Source organism: Nestor notabilis, unplaced genomic scaffold (genome assembly GCF_000696875.1).
Source record: "Nestor notabilis isolate BGI_N333 unplaced genomic scaffold, ASM69687v1 scaffold10029, whole genome shotgun sequence".
NCBI classification, from domain to species: domain Eukaryota; kingdom Metazoa; phylum Chordata; class Aves; order Psittaciformes; family Psittacidae; genus Nestor; species Nestor notabilis.
The window spans coordinates 53,848-73,349 of NW_009942367.1; the positions used below are offsets into that span (position 1 = coordinate 53,848).

General features: G+C 42.2%; 1 protein-coding gene across 1 annotated transcript in view; it reads left to right on the plus strand.

Annotated features, from left to right (window-relative positions):
- The window catches only part of LEF1 (lymphoid enhancer-binding factor 1), a 69,228-nt gene extending 53,815 nt beyond the window's left edge, over window positions 1-15,413 (plus strand). The window contains exons 9-10 of the mRNA XM_010021367.1: window positions 2,196-2,244; window positions 14,275-15,413. Coding sequence (XP_010019669.1) covers window positions 2,196-2,244; window positions 14,275-14,354 — 129 coding nt within the window. The 3' untranslated portion in view covers window positions 14,355-15,413. The remainder of the gene's footprint in view (window positions 1-2,195; window positions 2,245-14,274) is intronic.
- The last annotated feature ends 4,089 nt before the right edge of the window (window positions 15,414-19,502 follow it).

Sequence of the window (19,502 nt, forward strand, 5' to 3'; positions counted from 1 at the left end):
CACACTGTTGTTGCAGTGGTGGTGAGAAGGTGATCGTAGTAGATCACAGTTTACCACTGAAACTTTTTCAGGTGCATGTGATCTGTTTTTTTCTTCTTTTGCTTCAGTTTTTCTAACTTGAGCAGTCAAAAAATGAAATTGTGTTCATTCAGCACAGGTATTACTGCAGTATTTTGAGAGTTGAAAGTGACTTAGGAGTGACTCTTCTGTTCATGTGGCTGAATTTCACAAAACAGTACAAGTAAAAAATATGAACTACTTGGTTTTCATTCTTCTATTTTGGTGTGTCTGGTTATTCAGGATTTCAGAAATTGCAAGAAAACGTTAAGCATTGCTGTTCAACTGTTGACAGTATCTGTGTGCTTTTTACTATGGTTATTACTGATGCCCAAAGAAGTCCTGCAAAGTTGTGTGATAGTTATGAGAAACACAGTGTTTTCGTGATGTAATGGTGTCTGTGTGTTGGAGTCGTCAGAAACTTCCTCATTTGGAAATGCTGACAACTAGTTTTCAGCCCAGCCTTTTCCGTTTGTTCCTCTGCTTCTGGTATCTCATAGATGGATCTCAGATCAGCTTTCAGTATGTTTTGGCACTTAAAGTAAGCCTGACGTAGAGAATAAAATGTGCTTTACTTTCCATGATTTTCCATGTTAACATCTGCATTAATGCACTTTCCTCTGTAAAGAAGTGTTGGTGCCAAAGTGATAAAGCATATCAGTGTGATTCTCCCAGAACCCTTGAAATCTGCTTTCCAACTTCTAGTCTCAGTCCTGTCTTTGGGAGCTCACTCACAAGGCATTGCTCAGCCTTGTTGCTTGCTGCAGGATAAATAAGGACAGGAGCTTGAGAATCAGGAAGGCACAGACTGCCAGAGCAGACTAGAGACTACTTAAATTCATCTGCCACAGCTTCACTGGAGCCCTCGTTTGGACAGCCCTTGCTGTCCTTCTGTGAGCACTGCAGTGGTTTGAGGTGGTTCTCACATCACCTGCTGTCCATCCTGTTGCCTTGCAGAGCTAGCTAATGGAACAGTGTGTCCCTCCACCTCAGGCCTCCCAGTGTGTGGCTGCTGTGTGTGGCACGGTCTACACTGGCGCTGCCAGCCGTGCTGAGTGGAGTAATCTCTGGCTGGGGGGCAGAAGGATGGACAGTGGGCTGCAGTCCCACTTACAGCAACTGCACCAAGGTTTGCCCAAGCTCACTTGTAAGAGCCTGTCCTGGCAGCTTGAAGGCTTCTTTCAAATATAAATGGATATGACTTTTTTTTTTTTTACTTTTTTTTTAACAAAAGAAAACCAAACAAAACCAAAGCTTTGACTGACAACACAGGTCAATAAAGAGAAGTCACATGAAGGCATATCAAAGTGGTAATTAGGGCGACGCAAGATGATTGAGGTTTAAAATTGTGGGTCTAAACTGACCTTTTGTTTCCTGAAAGACACTGTGAACTGGGAGCTCTAGCCTTTTCCATAGATGGGGGTGCAGGAGAAGGCTGAGTGTGTGGGTTGGCGTGATTGAGCCTGTGCCGGCACACTGGTGCCAGTGTGGTGTCTGAGAAAGACAGCTGCCAGATGTCCATTTCTGTCCTGCACCTCGGTCACATTAAGGGTGGTCTGCCGAACAGCAGTGTGCTGTTTGCTTATTGCACGCTGCGTTCTCCTGGCAAAGCCACACAAGACTTGGCTGTTGTTAAGATACAAGCATTATCAAAACAGTTTTAGTTGGCTGGTTTGTACCCTGAGGACGATCATGGTTGTCCTAGGTGCTTTCAACACCCTGTCTGCTGTTGCCATGTATGACCGTGTTAAGTATCTGAATATGTGAAGAGTACTTGTAGGAGCCATAAATTATGGTATCAACATATGTGTCATCAGATTATTAAGCGTGAGAAGTCTTTTAGATGTTTGCAGCTGCCAGCGTTAGTTGAAAAACTGCCGGAAATTGTAATTCCATGTGGATATAAAAACATGTATTGTTCATGTATTTCTCCATAGATGCTGAGAGCAAAACTTGTTACCATTGAAACAGTTGGAAGTGGACTAGAAAAGGTTTTAGCTACCTCAGAAACAACTGTTTCTTCTTCCTAACTGCTTTCTCATTGTGGAGATGGCTTTTGTTTCTGTGCTGTGAGGTGGGGAAGCAACAAAAGAAAGTTATGTTCACGTAACAATACGGTAAAATTTCCTATTTTTCAGGGAAAGAAAAAGAAGAGGAAGAGAGAAAAGTTGCAGGAATCAGCATCAGGTAGGCCATGGCCAGCTTTTACTTACTGTTCACCTCAGGTATATTTTAGAAACCAGGGCTTGCGCTATCTAATTTTTACATGCTTTTCTCTTAACACTTGCTTCTGATGGATGTTTTAAGATACTTCACTTTAATGCAAGCTCTTGAAAACACACACAATACGTTTCTCCTTTCCCTTATGCATTTCTGTGCAGCATCCTGATGGCATCAACATCTTTGGCTGAACTTGCGCATTGCTGCAATCACTGTCCTGCTTTACCTTTGCTTTTCTCCTCAATCAGTGTTGTATCATCCTTAGACTTAACTATGTCTTAAATACTGTGTGGGATTATTGGACACTGGAAACTTTACACTGACCTTTTTGTAGCCACTGTATTTTTTATCATTGTATTTTACATTTCAGTGTACTCTGCTGCCTAGTAGGTTGGCTAGAAGCATCAGTGAGGTCTCCTCTTTGCCTTAAAACATATACAAAGAAACACCCTGTTTTCCCCAACAAAAATGGCTGGTATAAGAACCATAAAAACAAACAAACAAACAAACAACAAAACCAAAAACACAAAGGAAAATCCATGTAATGCTGTAGCAAACAAACTTATTTGGAATGTGCAAAAACTCTGTAACAGAAATTTGTTAAAGGAAAACAATCTTCTACAGGTACAGGCCCCAGAATGACAGCTGCCTACATCTGAAGCATGGTAAGAACATCTCTAAAGCTTTCCTGATGATAAAACTGAATTGTGAAATAAGCTTTCTTATCAAGTTTATGCAATAATATGAATTTAGCAAAAATTGCAGAAGTATCACATCCCAAAGCTATTGTTACTTTGACTACTGATGGTTTTTATACCGGCTATCTATTAGGTGTTCACCATTTCACTTCTTAACCTTCATATTGTCAAATTGACCATACCTCACTGACATGCCGCAAGTCTGCCTGAGAAGCACAGGGATGGGTTTATTGAGCAGTGCAAACCCTCCCAGCCAGCAGAATGTCACAGTTCGTAATAGCAGGTTAGACATTGGCCATTTTATGTGCTGACACCTACAAGGTGCTGGCTGGCCCGGGTACACCTGTGTACTAACAAATCATCTGCTAAGAAAGTGGGACTGTATTTCAGCTATAGCAAGAATTTCTCCCTCAACTGTACAGTGATATTTCATGCGTGCGGGTTTGTTTGTTGTTGTTGTTGTATTTCCAGTGTGTGTTTTCTCTCTTCACATCATATCATCTGCACTGAAGGTGGAATGAGTAGTGATTACACCATCTAGTCTGCTTGTGAGTGCACACAGCACAGTGTGATCCTCATTTCATAGTGTTTGCACTGGAAGGCTGGTCCTTCCCTTCCTCTCAGTGTGATAACGTTCTCTAGTAGGAATGGCATTCACTTGATAGAATAGTTGCTCCCACACTGTCTAATTAACCCAGACTGCTCTTGGGACACGCGTAAGAATTCCAGGAACCATGCAAAAAAGAAACACTTTCTAAAGTCACCAACAGAATTGGTCTCTTTATCCCCTCTGCCTTGTCTGGCTACATGATGCCTTTAGCACTCAGAGTGGTCAGCAAAGCAGCCTCCTGTTGCCCCTCTGCTCTGCTGGGACGTTCAGCTAGAAGAAGCCAAGTTAAGTTTGCTCTGTGCAGTGTGTCAGTGTCAGTCAGTCAGTGTGATTCAAGCCTCTTCTGCAGTTATGCCATTTTGCTGGTTAGTCTAAACTTGGTTGGGTTTAAGACTTTGTTTTTTCTTTAAAGCTGAAGTGAAAAGGTGAAATGCGTGCTCTATTTTTTTTATTCATGCTAAGCAAAAGTTTTCCAGGCAAGCAGTCTTGCCCTTTGCAATGTGCCTGAGTCATGCTGATTGTAGATGGGGATTGCAGCATTTGGGTTCTGTAGCCTACACAACAAATGTAGGTGTAAAGCATTGTTACAGTGACTGCTGTAAGTATTTAACAAAAAAAAAAAAGGAAAAAAAGCAAGTGCTTTAACCTTGAGTTTTATAATTGATGTTTCAGCTTAGTTGCTCAGATCTACGACTGTTGTATTTTGACCTTTGATGTTAACACGGTACCAGTAAGCAAAACACACACAATTTCATCTGAATTGATGCTGAGTGCTTGATTGGGATTGGAGTACAACTATGGTTCACATGGCAGTTGAAAACCAGGGGATATTTGGTTTCTTGGATGCCTTACAATTTAAGGATGACTGCCTTGCTTACACTGAATTCCTTTTGATGGAGCTTCTCTGTTTGCAGTTTCTGTAGTAGAGGATGCATGTTCTGAGCACATGGGTTTTCTCTCTTTCCTTTTTACCTCTAGACCCCTCCCTCCCTTCTTACTTTCCTTCCTCTTAAGCTCTGTAACAGCGTGGATACTGTTGGTAATACCTGACTCTGTCCTTGTGCAATTTGTAACATGCAGTATGAGAACAGTAGGTATCATCTTCTTCCACTGAAGGGGAAGTGGGCTCTTGACTCTATATATGCATGTGTAGGCAGCCTCACTAAACGTCATGTGCTGAGTGAGTATTCTCCACTGGAGACATACAGATGTTGCTCTAGCTGGAAGTAAATGCACAGAATGATTTAGGGAACCTGAATCAGCCAGCCAGACTTCAAAGTAAACTTCTGAAGGTTAAGACTCTTGCCCTTTCCAAGCCTAATCCAAAGAATGTTTTGCCCACAAGCATAATATCTTACCAGGCCCACAGCAGAGCTGTTGTAGTCTTTACTGGATGGAGATAATAAGTTTGGGAATGCCTTTCAGTGAGTGCCGCAAAGAGCTCTTGAAGACAGGAAAACACTAGCTTTCTTACTTGTACAGATGGTGCGAGGAAGAGGGGGAAGGAGGGTGGGAGGTCTGGGAAGGAGACAAGCGTTCTGTTATCTGAGAAGAATCAGAAATGAGTAGGTGGCAAGACCAAAGAAAGAATCTTGAGATCAGCACAAAGGAGATCAGCCAGGGCTGTAATTACGGTGATGTAAGTGAGAAGGATGAAATGGTGGGAGGGTTGTGTGGTGGGACGTTCAGAGGAAAGTAACGGAAGAGACATGCAAACAGAAATGATTTAAGATACTGTAAAGTCTTGGGTGTGGGGCTTTTTTGTTGGTTTTTTTTTGGTTTTTTTTTTCATGTCCATGAACAGTTCAGCACATAACTGATTCTTAAGGTGAACCTCTCACCTGCTTTTTGGCCTGGACATCATTTGAGTGGAGAAGTGAAGGTTGTAGCATTAAGTTGTCCCTCTGCCCAGGGTTGTACACAGCAGCGGACTTCTTATGGCTTCACTGCTTAGGATTCAGATGAGTTCCACAATCTCCTCCAGCTGGCTGAATGGCCAGTTCATAAAACACTTTAATATTAGGGTGCTTTAGGAATACCACAACCTGGTGCTCCATTCTCTGCTATATTATCCTGGGGTACTCCAAGGCATGTCTCCATTCTTTAAGAGTTGTGTAACTGTCCCCAAGCAGGATCTTGTTTTCAGTTGACATGGCCTAACACAATGGTTGAAATAACTTTTATTTGTTGAAGAAATAACCAAGAATTGCATAAGACCTGATAAAGCTAAAAATGACTTTGGGAGAAGCCGGTAGGGAAGGGGAAGATGAGGAAAGCTAAGATTAAGGACAATGTAGAGAATGTCTGTTGAGCACCTCTCAGAAAGGTGGTATTTTCTTATTACTTTAAGCACAACCTTGTAGAAGTCTTGTAAATGGAGGCAATTCTGTGTCAGAAGTGGAGATCTCTGATTTCCTATCCAGTTTGACTTTTGGGAGGGAAAAAAGGCTGAATTTTTAGCATCTCATGAGTATTTTTAAATCTGCAAGGAAACAGAAGGGTCCTAATAAAAACTCCTGATTGTTCTGCAGCATGGAAATGGTTAACTTCTTATGACTTGCTATGTTCAGTAATTGTAAAAGGCACATCATCTGACATATGGCAGGATGCAATTGGGAAGTCCTCACAAGCTACATAATTTAACATTGTGTTTTGGCATATCTTCAAGGGCTAAAAAGGGTGATAGAGAAGCTTAATAGACATTTGAAAACCTGTTAGAAGTGTATTTGAGGCTTGCAAAATTCCACAACAATTGGCATTTAGATCAGCAAAGCTTTCAAAACTGAGAAAACTTTTGACTTAACACTGATTTACATTAGAAGTACTTAAAAGGATCAGATTAAGATTGTTTAACTTTAAACAATGAATTGTCTGTAATATTTCCTACATGGAAACTAGTCAAATTTTGGTGCAGAAGTGATTTTTGGATAGTGTTGTTACAAAAAATTTATGACTAGAGTATCTTTATCTTATTACTTAGAAATAGAATGGAGTGAAGCTGTGAAAGCAGATTGTCAAGTGGACCAATCTGCAGCAAGAATACTGGGGAAAAGAACCATCTGATGACTGTGGTCATGGTTGACCATGAGTTTCTGGCCAGCATCCTAGAAAGGAGACGCAAAGAGGATGTGGTACCTTTCTGTCTGAAGCACATGCTTTCTAACCTGCCTTGTCCAGTGCACTTGAAATTGCTGCTGGAGTAGTTGAAAACGAAACAAACACTCCACCCTTTTACATACCCCTTGACTGCCCAGAAGCTTTAGGCAGAGCCTGGAGGATTTGTGCAGAAGTTCGTGTGCGAGAGACTTGTGGTGATGGTGATGCAGAGACATGTCCTGATTTGCTTTAAAACTTGTGTTTCCCATGTGACCCATGTTTCTCTATTCCCTGTTCTGCCTATGTCCGGTGGTCTTTAGCATAGGCAAGAGGGACATAATGAACAGCAGAGAATTTGCTGGACTGAAACATTCATATTGAATACTTCAGTTAACTTCAGCTTTTTTTAGGCATTGAAGTTTCCAAAGACAAGTTGTACAGCCCTCAGACAGATCCCCTCCTGCAACTTAATGCTGATTGATCTTACCACGATGAAAGATAGAAAACGTCCTCTCTTTCAGGCTCTCTGATACCAAGAAAAACGTCAAAAGAGCAAACGTGAAGCACTGTTTGGGTGACAGGTACAGAAGGGCACTGACACCTGCTGGGAGAGATGGGGCAGAGCAGACCGAGTTCTCCCTTTTCCCTGTCCAACCTGGCGGACGACCCTAGTGAAGTTCAGGAAGGAAGGAAGGAAGGGTATGAAAGCTATTTTGGGTGCAGTCAGAGACTTGAGGGATAAGGGTAAGTCAGGGTAGGGGCAAAGCATAGGTTTTCTAAATAAAAACCAGCAGAACACTTTCAAGTAGACGATCAGCACAGAAAAGGGATTAGAGAAACAAGAATAATTTTTAAGTGTTTATAAAGCAGGGGTGTAGCATGGTCAGCTGTGAAGCAGGTCGCCAGCATTTCATGTTTTAAACTGGCACTGACAAAGGGCAAAAGTAGCTAATTCAGCAGGTGACTGTCTAGAACCTGTTTATTTTGTCAGAGATGCTCAAGTTGCAGATGCTGCTGCAAAGTCAGAGATGCCTCATAGAGTTTGAACTCAGCCACATTTACAAGTGATTTAAAAAAACCCCTTAGAGTGTCACTTCTGAGGTGTTAGCAGTAGACAGCTTGGGCTATAATGAAGGAACAGTGGGACAACTATTGTTCTAACTCTTCCTGTGGGATAGGGTGGGGACAGGGAGTTGACGGCTGGTGCACCATTCTTCTGTGGATGAGAACGGTGTATTTTAGTGGATTTAGTAAACTCACCACCAGATTAAGACTTCTAAGGTCATGAGAAAAACTCTGTAGAAACAAACTGTTTCATAAGGAAAGCGTAAGATTTTGAAATGTGGCTTCATTCCCAACTGGAGGAAAACCTCGGCGTCTTCAGTGTATTTACATGAAAAGCTTCAAAATAAGAACAGCTAGAGAGCAAGTTGTTATGACACCCAATGGCAAAGTCTGTCCCATTTGTTTCTGGAGACTAAGCTTGGTGAAATCTATCCTCTCATTTCAACAGAATTGTATTTAAATGCAATTCTGTCAAAGCTGAGCAAACTCTAGCACTGAGTTGTTTCTATTTCTGACTTTTAGAGATTATGATTGGATTGGAGAGGTCTTCTGATATACATGAATGCAGAACCAACCATCCTGAAGACAAAACCAACCAAACCAAATGAAAAAGCCTAGATTTGGTGATGCAAAAGTCATTGCTAGTAGAGCCAACCTTCTCATACCAGCCCCGTTCTTTAATCCTCTACTTTAAGAGTTTTCATGCAAGTCGTGTTTAAGATCTCTGATCCTTTACCCACTTGTTAAGACTGTATGTACCATATAAACAGATTTGAACATGTGCATCTTGGAAAGCTGTACAAGGAAGGAGGCTCACAGCAGGACCGGCCAGCTGAAGCACCACTGCCTAGGCAGTTAAATGTGAGACTGGCAGCCAGTTAGGATTTTAGTCTGACCTTTCAGGACACCAGCTTTCTGCTGTTGGTTCAAGCGTTAGGAGCAAATGTTGGAAGCATTGGTACAGTGAAGGTGCCATTGGCATTGCGTGTGAGCAGGGTTAGAGGCAACTGAGGGAAACGGTACCAGTGACCTTCTCTCTGAATTAGTGTTCTTGCCACAGGCATCAGTAGAGGAGAGACATAATTTTTGAAGTTGCTTTTTCCTTCTAAAAGTAAGATATGTTTCCTCATTAATACTAAGTTGCATCAGAATTAAACTCATGCATTTTGAGAGCTCCCTAGCCTTCATCTCGGGGATGCCTGACATTGCATGAGGTAAAATGTTCTTGCCAAAATAACTGTATAATCAGTTCTATGGTGTGTGCGTTCACCTTGACACTAGGTGAGACCGTGTTTTGATGAACAGTTGGGTTTCTTACCATACTGTTGTGGTGTCTTCTGAGATACCCAACAGGAGGATTGTGTATTTCAGATCAGTAGAGATTTTCTGCTGAGATGACTTAATTGCATCAAAGTGATGTTGATGTGTTTGAATTCTGTAGTTGTTCCTATGTACTGCTGTCTTACACGGGTAGTGTTGCTCTGTGAATGTCTGTGTGTAGAAGAGTTGATGAAGCTCAAGAAGATATCCAGGTTACATCTGAGTTACCTTTCGTTGCATGAAAGCAACTATTTAAATTATTCCATATATTAGAAGATCTAAATGTTGAGATTGTCTTTCAAAGTATCGTGTAAGTTCTAACTAACCTGAGGCAGAAAAGATGATCTACAAAGGAAATTTTACATATGTTATTTCTTTCTTTTGAAAGAATTTTCACTTACTACTGTACTCCTACCTCATGTCTTTTCTGTTGTAGCAGGTGAAAACTGAATTAGCAATTTCAATGCCCCTAAAACTGATGCATCTTTCTAAGCAGCTCTCAGTCTATGGAAGAACTAATTTTTAAAATAGCCTTCTGAATATTTATTATATGCCATGAAGATACAAAAAGGGGACAAGCCTTTTCTCCCACCCTTGCAGATCACTTTTAGTATATTATTCCTCTTTAAGGAACTGCTAGAGATGGCTGCCTAGAGGTAATCTGTTTTTTATTATAAACATGGATCCTCTCTCCCCTCCCATCCACAACAGGAAAAACATGTCCTGGGTCTCCCAGCAGGATCATTTTAAAGATTATAGCACAGTGATACAGAGCTTCTAGTTTCATGCTGCCTACAGTGAGGGCCTTTGATAAGAGCCACACCTGCTTTGGCATCATTGACTTCAGCTGCACAAAGCAGAAGCCCTAAAATACCTGGGATCTGGGCGTTTCCCATGCCAACACTAACCTGCTCTGGAAGAGGTCTGTGCCTTATGGAGGAGGGGGGATTTCTGCTGTTCACGTAAGGCATCAAGCTTAGGCCAAGCTGAGAGGTTATCATTTAGGACTCTAGGAATCCAGATTCTTGTGTAGTCAGTGGAGAGGTATTTCCAGGGGTAGTTACTAAAACACTAGTGGGTAATTTGTTACTTGAGTCTCCATTCACAGTTACTGGCAGTGGGCTGAGGCTAACAGTAGCAAGGGAGGGCAGGGGGACCAAGAAAAACTTATTACTGACATGGCTTCAACATGGCATTATCTGTTACAGCGTTATGGTACAATTTTATGTAATTTCTTTGGCAACAAAGGCATTTTAAAAGGGTTCCTCTGCTGTCTGCTGGTATCCAGCTCTTGCAGAGAGGACTTTTTCCTGTCTCCCGTAGGTCTCTCCATCCATGTGCTTGTTGGACCCTGCAGCAAATCGGATTACTAAAATGACTGGGGTTTTGTTGGGAGGTGGTTTTTTGTTTAGAAACAACAAAGGTTGTGGAGTGTTTGTTTTTGTTTGCCCAGGACATTTCAAGGATCTGGTTTAGTCTAACCCCACAAACCATGGCACAGCTGGGCAGGAAGAAGAGCAGACTGCAGCACCGGCATCTATCTGCTTGTGCCTGAAACTCTCTCCAGCTCTGCTGCTAAAGAAAATACAAAGGGGCTTCACAAACAGTGTGAACTTTCCTGATAAATAATGACCTGGTTTTGCATACCCAAGTTTCTGGAGTATTGGATAAACCCTGGCAGTAAGTTGAACATGTTCGTTATGGACTTCAAAAGAAAATGACAGTTTCAGCTACTAGGTCCCCGAATTTGCCATTTGTTTGAAGTACTGGATTAAAAGCCAGGTTTGGAGACTGACTTTAAAAAAATAAATACATATAACTGCCATTATTATATGTAGCCTTTTTTTTTGCTTTCTTTGAGGGATTAGCGCTCTCTTTTACTCTGTACTTTCTACTGTACCAAGCCAGACGCTCTTGACTTTCTTCCATAATTTCTTCCAATTAGCACGACCTGGATGAAGCTGCATAATCCTCTCCCTTGTTCTAGAAAAAAGATGAGTTAAGGACTAGAGGAGGAGCACAAGGCCCCTGCGGATCCACCCTTCAATCCATCTCATTCCCAAGTGTGGGGAGTACTTCTGATCCCCCTCTGATGCTCCTGCCCTCAGCCATTGAGCCCAGACTTCTTAGGAGGCTTGTGTTTTACTGTAGTGATTCCCAAACTACAGTTTTATCACTTCAGTATTAAGGCTTTTCTTTTTACTCTGAATTATTGTTGAATTTTATTTGTTTCTTTCTCGAGGTGGACTTTTTTTCTTTTTCTCCCCCTTTTCCTCCTGCAGTCAGATGTACACTGCAAATGGCACAGACAGTGCCTCCTATTGTGGCTCAGACTCAAGACTTCACATATGTAAAATGTGACTTGCAGCACTTTCTTTGAAGCCTAACCACAGCCAGGGAGCTGTAATTGCAGTCTTTGATTGTGCCGACTTCACTTGTGGATTGGGCTTTGCTAGGGCATGCCTTGCTTGGCCAGACTTCAGCTACAGCCCCCCAGTGAAGCCTTAGATGTGGGAAGTCTTCAGTCTCCTTAGCACATGCCTGTGGTTTCTTGAAAAGAATCCTGATTTGACCTGTTTTATATCTGTAAGGCAACACCATCATCATTTGTATTTTTTAGGTATTATTTGGTTTATCAGTAGTAGAAGCAATTTCCAGTGTGTAGCCTTAATGTGCAGCTGGGGAAAGGCTGGGTTCTAGATGCTGTTTTCAGGAGAGCTACTGTGTAATTTGCTGTACTGCAGTATTCACTTAGAAATAAAAGTATCTGGGGCTTCACTGTGCCTGTCCCCTCACAGAATTCCAGTAGTATCTGCAGCCTTTCTATTGGAGCAGGGGATAATCAGGTGCCGAGAAGGGCTATGGAAGGGAGGCAAGCAGTGCAAAAGCTGCCTTTGGATTGAGAAAGAAGTGATGGCTGCTGCTTGAAAAAGCTGAGGGCCAGAGCAAGGCCATGGTCGTTGTTTTAACCTCCTGACTTCAAAGACAGCTTGCTGGTAAGGGAATGGGGGAGGAGGCAGGGAACCATCTCAACAGAAGAGCATTTCATTTCCTTCAGTGAAGTAGACATTCCTGGCTGCTAATGGGGAGTAGCTCTGAATCACATCGCTTGTATCAGACTGCTGTGAACTACTGGCCTGGCGCCTCAAGGCCATTCCTCAACAGGAAGCTGAATGTTTTCATGTAAGACTGAGAGGAAAACCTTCCCAGGAAGAGCAACCTGGACCAAACCTTTGAAAATCTGGGATGAAAAGGCACAGAATAAATATAAAGCTGCAGGGTGCTCTCCCCAGTGTTCCTCTGCTGTTTGCTTGGCCTCTCTTTCGTGCTCCTTGGAAAGGTAGAGCCCGTCACAGCTCTTTGATCCACACGTGTTACAGAGCACTGTGCTACTTTATGGAAAGGGAAAAAAAAAAAGGCAGGAAACTCAGAAGGCTTTTTTTAGTTGGGACTTGGGCTGGTTTTATGAGGAAATGGGAACTGAATTAGTCAATACAGACCACCTCTGTTGAAACCACTGGTTTGCCAGTGGACTTTCAGCTGTGATGTTTAAGAGGCCGCAGCAGCTTTAAATGTCCTTCTGTGGCTACCAGCAGCAGGTGAAAATTATTCATTATGTATCAGGGATGGTGGTATTTGGGGCAGGGGAGAGTGTCCTTCAAATTAAAGCTGTATGTGTAAATTTGTACTTGCCCCTTCCACTTTACTTAGTCTGCAGCCAAACTTCTTCAATGTCCTTAGCTTTCCACTAAAACAATGGGTGGCCTCTGATGAGCAGTCAACTTATTTAGCAAGATTCTGGGACCTCAGCTTGTGCTTACTGAAATCAAAGGGTCCAAAATCAGTTTTGGAGATGTTCTATCCTGGAGGAGATCAGCCTCTGTAACTTCCTATTCAAGAGCTGTACTCAACCAGTACACTGGTTACACTCTGCATTGTAATGGCTTGCATGGAAGCTGCAGCAGATGGGAGGTGGGTATCGAGTTATAAATGGCCCAGGTTTAAATACTGCTGCTGTGATATTTGCTGATTAATTTGGCTTGTGGCTCTTACAGGCTCAAGCAGTCCATGTATTATGATTCGTCTAACAGAAGTTTGACTCGTGGTTTAAACCATTTCTTCATAAACTTGTTCTGTCTTGCCTTGCGTGATTTGAAGTGCTGGCAGCCTGTCTTTGTGTGACTAAGCATTTTGTGTTTCTTCTAGTGTAAACTCACTCACCTTCCCCACCACACTACGTTCCTGTGCTAATCTGGGTCATTCACAAAAGCTCTGCTCATTGAACCCTCTACTTGTTTGGCAGCTGAGTAGTACATGGAGGCCTAGAGGTTAACGCAGAGATACCAATAATCCCAAGACCATTACTGGAGAGCATGTGTCCGTCTGTGGAAAACCGCCTGACTCATCAGACAGTCTTGGGTGGAGTCCCTGTTATAACCCAGTTGTCTGTGTCAGAAGGGCAGGGGTGACAGTTGAGTTAGCAATTGTGTAAGTCAGCTGATGTAACCCAGAGACCTAGTGATGAAGAACTGTTCCTTTCTGGATGAGCAACACCTATAAGGCTTGCCCTGTTGACCTTTTCATATGCTATAAGAACATAAATCCTCCCAAGATCCTAGTGAACTTTACTGCTATGTAAGAGACCCATGGCTTTTACACAACTGGGAGATGTTCACTACCCCACTGAAGAGCAGAAAGAATCCTCTCCCGTCATGTGGACACATGCTAGGGTCAGTATTCACACAAGCCTCACTCACCACATTCCTCTAAACAGCTGCTTACAGAAGAGAGCATTTCCTCAGGGAGCAGAGCTTGAGGCTCTGAGGCAGAGATTTAATTGACCTCAACCACTGTAGTATCACAGCCTGAGGATGTCTAGTTTTGTAACAGGTATCTGGGTCACATGTTGTAGATAAATTAACTCCACTACAAAAGGGAATTTCTTCTGTAATACGTTGAATGTCTAAACAGCTTAAACCCCTAGCTTTCTAGTTGGTGTGGACATCTATTTGCAATCCAAAGTACACGAATATTCTTGCAGACTTCAAGCAAGAGCAAGTAGCAATACCCTGCACTTCATCATTGCAGACGTACATTCTACTACTAATACAGTTGTGTCACACAGTTACAGCTTACTCGAGCGATTTAAGAAAAACCACTTCATATATTCTTTACCTTTCTCTCTCTCCCCTCCCTGCTTCCCTGTAGGTGGGAAAAGAAATGCTTTCTCAACTTGCAAAGCAAAGGCGGCGACACCAGGACCCCTTCTGGAGATGGAAGCTTGTTAAACCCTAGGTGTGTCCTTCATCCACGCAGACCACCCCCAAGGAGTCTGTCTAGGATGTCATTCACCCTGATGTCACTGCTAGAGACACTGAATCATAAAGACAATCACTGCCAAAATCCTTCACTATCACAAGGTCCAGCCCTGATATAAATAGAGCAAATGAGCTCCTTGGTCAGCAGAGCAGCTTTTGTCTTCACTCCACCTCTGCCTTGCACTCTTAAGCCCCGTCTCATCTGTGTCCATATCAAGTCAGCAAACAAAGTAGCATGGCTGTCTCTGCCTGCTTCAGCCAACAGAGTAACGTAGACCACAGTTGCCCCATACAGCACATCGAGGAATGGAATTTGCCTGGACCGGGATGACACACTCAACCTTCTTTTTATTTAATGGTGCGACAGGATCAATTTTGGTTTTAGCTTTTTTAAGAAACTTGAATGCTTTTATATTTTAACTTTTAGTTTGTAATTTCTTTGGTGTATATTTTACTAGGTATGAGCTTTTAAACAAGTGTCAGAAATCTGAAATACTTTTTAAATAAAAGGAGTTTTTCTTTTTTTTTTTTTTTTTTTTGTCTTGTCTGCCGGAGGAAAAACTGTATGGAAAAAAAGGTGGCTTTTTGTTAAACTATTTGTAACAAATAGTGGCCTCTCACTCTATATAATACAGTGTCCTATAGAACTAAAATAAATGTAACAACAGTCAGCTGGTCAGTAGACATGTTAGTCTTGCATCATCTACTTTGTAAACATAAGCAATACATCCAGCAAATCTGACTGCAGTGAGTTCTCCTTCTCACCCATTCCCCTTCTCCTTGTAAAAAGCCCAGCACTTGAATTATTACTTCAATTGTTCTGTATTTGTATCTGTTTTTGTTAGCCTGTTAGTGGGATTTTATGCCAGTTGTTGAAATGAGCATTGATGTACCCATTTTTTAAAATAGTAAGGCACAGCCTTTGCCAAAAATACTGTCAACCTTTTTTTTTTTTTTTTTTTTTTTTGTCATTCCAGTTTGAGTTAATGTGCTGAGCATTTGTTTTTTAATAAAAGCTTTGTAATAAAACTAAAGTCAATTGCCTGGCTTAACACAGCTAAGAATGGCTTGCACCGGCATCCCGCAAAGGTAGAAGCAAGCCAAGCAAGCTGGAGACTTTTGGCTCAGTCTTCCCTTGTAGGAAGTGCAATGTGTCTGTTAGGCTGTTTGCTCACCTGAAGTCAAGTCATTCTGGTAGATGACATTTTCTTCCTAAAAATAGCAGAAGTCTCTTGTTTTCATATCAGGAGAAAGGAATGGGCAGACTTAGTGCTCCCTTATGCTTCTGTTAGATTTGGCCCAAGTGGAAGTACCAGGGTCTATGATCCCTCCCTCTATCTTCAGTTTCCTACTAAAATCTTAGTGAACGCAGCAGTGGTTCTAAGCTGATGATTAGGAATACGGATTCCCTTCTTCCTGGATGCAGTCCATGCCCACACAAGGGGTATGAGCCTAGTTAGATTTCTGATAGCTGTATAAATTTTCACGCAGTCAGGGACTGGAGCTGGCTGCAGAATTGGCTGCAGAGGGCCTGCTTTCATGCTGTCAGATCCAGAGAGTTGGCATGATCTGCCCAACGGCCAGGGGTGCACATGAGACATTCCTACAGTAGCAAGCAGCTCCTCTGCATGCTTCAAAACTGAAAACACAGGTCTTTGAGTCTTTCAAGCCCCAAATGCTACCAACAACTTCTCTGACACCTTTCCCATTTTGTTCAGGGACAAACAGCTCTAAAACCAAACACAGCTGCCTGACCTCTACTAAACAGAAGAAAAAAAACCCAGTGTAGCCACAGATAAATTACTCCAATGGCTTGTGAGCCACTGCAAAACAAATATTATGAACTGCACATTGAATCAGCATACCTTGTATTCTAGCTCCTGAATCTTGTTTGGTGTGAGAGTGGAATGAGTCAAGCTTGAGCTACAAGAAATGACATAGGTGAGTTACAGCACAGGGAAGCTTTGTGATTACATTGTTTATACCTGACCCTTAAACTCTGTTGCATAAGAAATTTCATGTTATAAACTATCTTCCTCCCAAACCAGCATGTACTGCATACAACCCCAACTGTAAGAATGTAACCAGCATATTAGTTCTTGCAATATTTATTTCTAGCAACTGGTGATTATGTTAGAAAAAAAAGCAAAACAAGTGACCAGGCAAGGGAATATTCTCAGATGGTAGGAGAAAAGACCTCCAAGAGAACAGCAATTGTATACTGGAATTTTGCAAGACTTGGCTACATTTCCATTCCAGTCATTTACCCCAGCCTTTGCTGGAAACCTGTCTGGTTTTTGGTTTGGGGTTTGGTTTGGTTTTTAAAGGGAAAAAAGCAAGTACTTTAGTGCAGTAATTGTTCTAAACCAAGGATTACTGCAGTGAGTTCTGTAAATTACATGTTCCAAAGATACCGGTTCTTTTTAAAACTTAAACACGACTAGTTTATTTAGATTTTTAAATGGCTATTTAAAAAGCCACTTACCCATTCTGCAAAAAAAATTGTTTCCAGTAGAGGTGTCAGCCTTATGTAGCACGTTGTCCCAAACACACTATATAGTGAACAGCTGCCTGTCTTAAGGACGAAAGGTCTTTCAGCTCTAATAGTCAAGGAGAAAAAGAATTCAGGAGCCAAAAATAACATCTCTGCTGTTAACATACAGTGAGCAAGCACCATGTGTTGGGCTTATTCATAGATCAAAGACCTTTCACATACAGCAACTGTGGGAAAGGTTAACTAATATGCAAGGCTTAGGATGCTCCCATGAGAGCACCTGAAAGAGTGACCATGCTATCCTGGAATACCCTCTGTGACTTGGGTTGGTGTCCGCTCCTGCCCCCCACTGCTAACTGGCATTTGTTCCTGCAGGACCAAAAGAGCAAATTGACCTGGGCCCTCAACTGTAGCACACCAGCTTGTCAGTGGAGATGGATGAGCTGGTAATAATGGCCTAGTGATGATGGTGTTACCCTGGCAGGAAGACTAGGTTTAAGTCTTTGTGATACTGAATAAATTATTCCAGGTCAGATGCAAAAATTACACCTCAATTCCTGATAAGCAATTTTGACAGAAGTCAGCATCGAACTATGCCTCTCCTGCATGCCTGTATTTTCCACATAAAATGTCTTTAAGGATTTAAATGCTCCTAGTTAATATCTGAGTTAATTATCCAGACTCTTCTGTACAAGCATCCATAAACCCACTCTCCATCCATGCTTCATTCCGTGCATGCACCAGAACCAGTTCACAATACAGGTAGTCCCATTCATAAATACAGGAGATATCCTTCTAGCTAGAAAACCTTCCCCCTCCCCTCAACAAAAAAACAGCAAAAGGCAAAGACTCAGAACAGGGCAGTTGACCCTGGATTATTTACAGCTAATCAGGCCAACATCACGGAATGGTCTGGCTCCTCAGGCTTCTGGATCACCTGGACCAGAGCCATTTCCCCTCTGTTACATAAAAGAACAATGCTTCAGGCCAACTTTGGCTTCTTTACACAGCAAATGATAACAGATTCACTAGTTGTGCTTATAGGGACTCGCCAGCTCTAAAGAATTACCTTCTGTGGTAGTTTCCACTTTGGATTATCTAATAGAAAAGGCAGTAAGTTAGTTGTACAAGTGATAGCTCAGTGGTTAGGTCAATCCGCAGCAAATGTGGGACCTTAAGGACCCAATCCTTGCTCCAGGCTGTAGGACAGTAGAATCTGGAGCATCAGTTGTCTGCACTCCTTTGAAACTGCTACAGTGCACAAGCAACCATTCCACTTCCTGACAGCCTCCTGCTCCGGTTGATCTACATGGTAACTATCAGGCTAAAGCAAGACAGGCAGAAAACAAAGACACTGCAGAGACTAAGAAATGTCCACTAACGTCTCCAGTAACGCAACTGCAGTTTGTTCCCTTGCATTCACAAGTGGGCTAAAAGCCAGGAAGCCTCTCCTCCAGGGTAAGGATCTAATGCAAAGTAGAACATTATGCAGGAAAGAAGCAGCTCCACAAATAGCCAGAAACCTGTGAGCTATGAACACGTTTCTCCTAAGTCAGGACAGTGACAAAATTACTGGGCTAAGAAGTTAGCCGAAAGGAGAGCAGCTCTAACATGAAAATGGCCTGCTGGAAACACAGAAGTTCTGAGATAAAGTCAAAATGATATTCTGAGATGAAGCTAGAAACTGTGCCCCAACACATTCATTTTTCCACATGACAGGCCAGGAAGAGAACCTCTGGATTAATGTATGAATTTACCCTGTGAATCTCCTCACAGATACACAGATCATCTTTAGAAAGCAAGCAAGCAAACAAGCATCTGCAGCCCCAGGAAAAGGGACATGTCTGCCAGAAATATGTGAAGTGAACCTCTTAACTGCCAGCCCTCAGCCAGGTCAAAGCAAGGACTAAAAGTCTGTTCTCTATCCTCCCAGATACTCATACCTTCAGGCCATGTGCTTTAAATGATGACTTCTCTCTGGGTGGCACACTCCTCCTGCAACAACTTCACTGAGCCACAGAAGCAACATCTGCTTGGCTGGGGTAATAGTCACTGCTTACCTGGTCTGGGATACACATGATCGAGCAGAGCTAGGAGAAAAATTTCCATCTGCCTCAAACCATATGAGCAACTCACCCAAGAACTGGCCTGTCCTGTTCACTGCTGAGAAAAGGTAATTACAACAAACTAAAAACTTCAGCAGAATAAAAATAAGATACTGCAGAATTTAATGGTGGTCAAGATGCTTGGAGAGGCAACTGTCTGAATTCGGATTAATTTCCTACAGCTAAGGTAAGTGGCTAAAAAATCCTGCAGTATATTGATTAGGCTGAGGTAGGACCATCTCCGTGTCTTCTTTTAAGACAGAGAGAACAAGCCACAGAAAAAAGGACTCAGATTTTGACAAAGAAAATGCTATATAAGAGTTAGTTCTCAGCACCTGCCTGTGAAAAGTGCAGTGCTGGGTAATAGAAGGACAACCAGAAATGGCAGTGGCTACACCACTTGACTGAGATAAAGTTTCAAAGCCCAAGATGGAAAAGATTCTTAAAATCTAGTTGTTTATGCTACCTGAAATAGGTTTCCATCTTACTCTTATGTGAAATGTTTTGTCATGACTAACA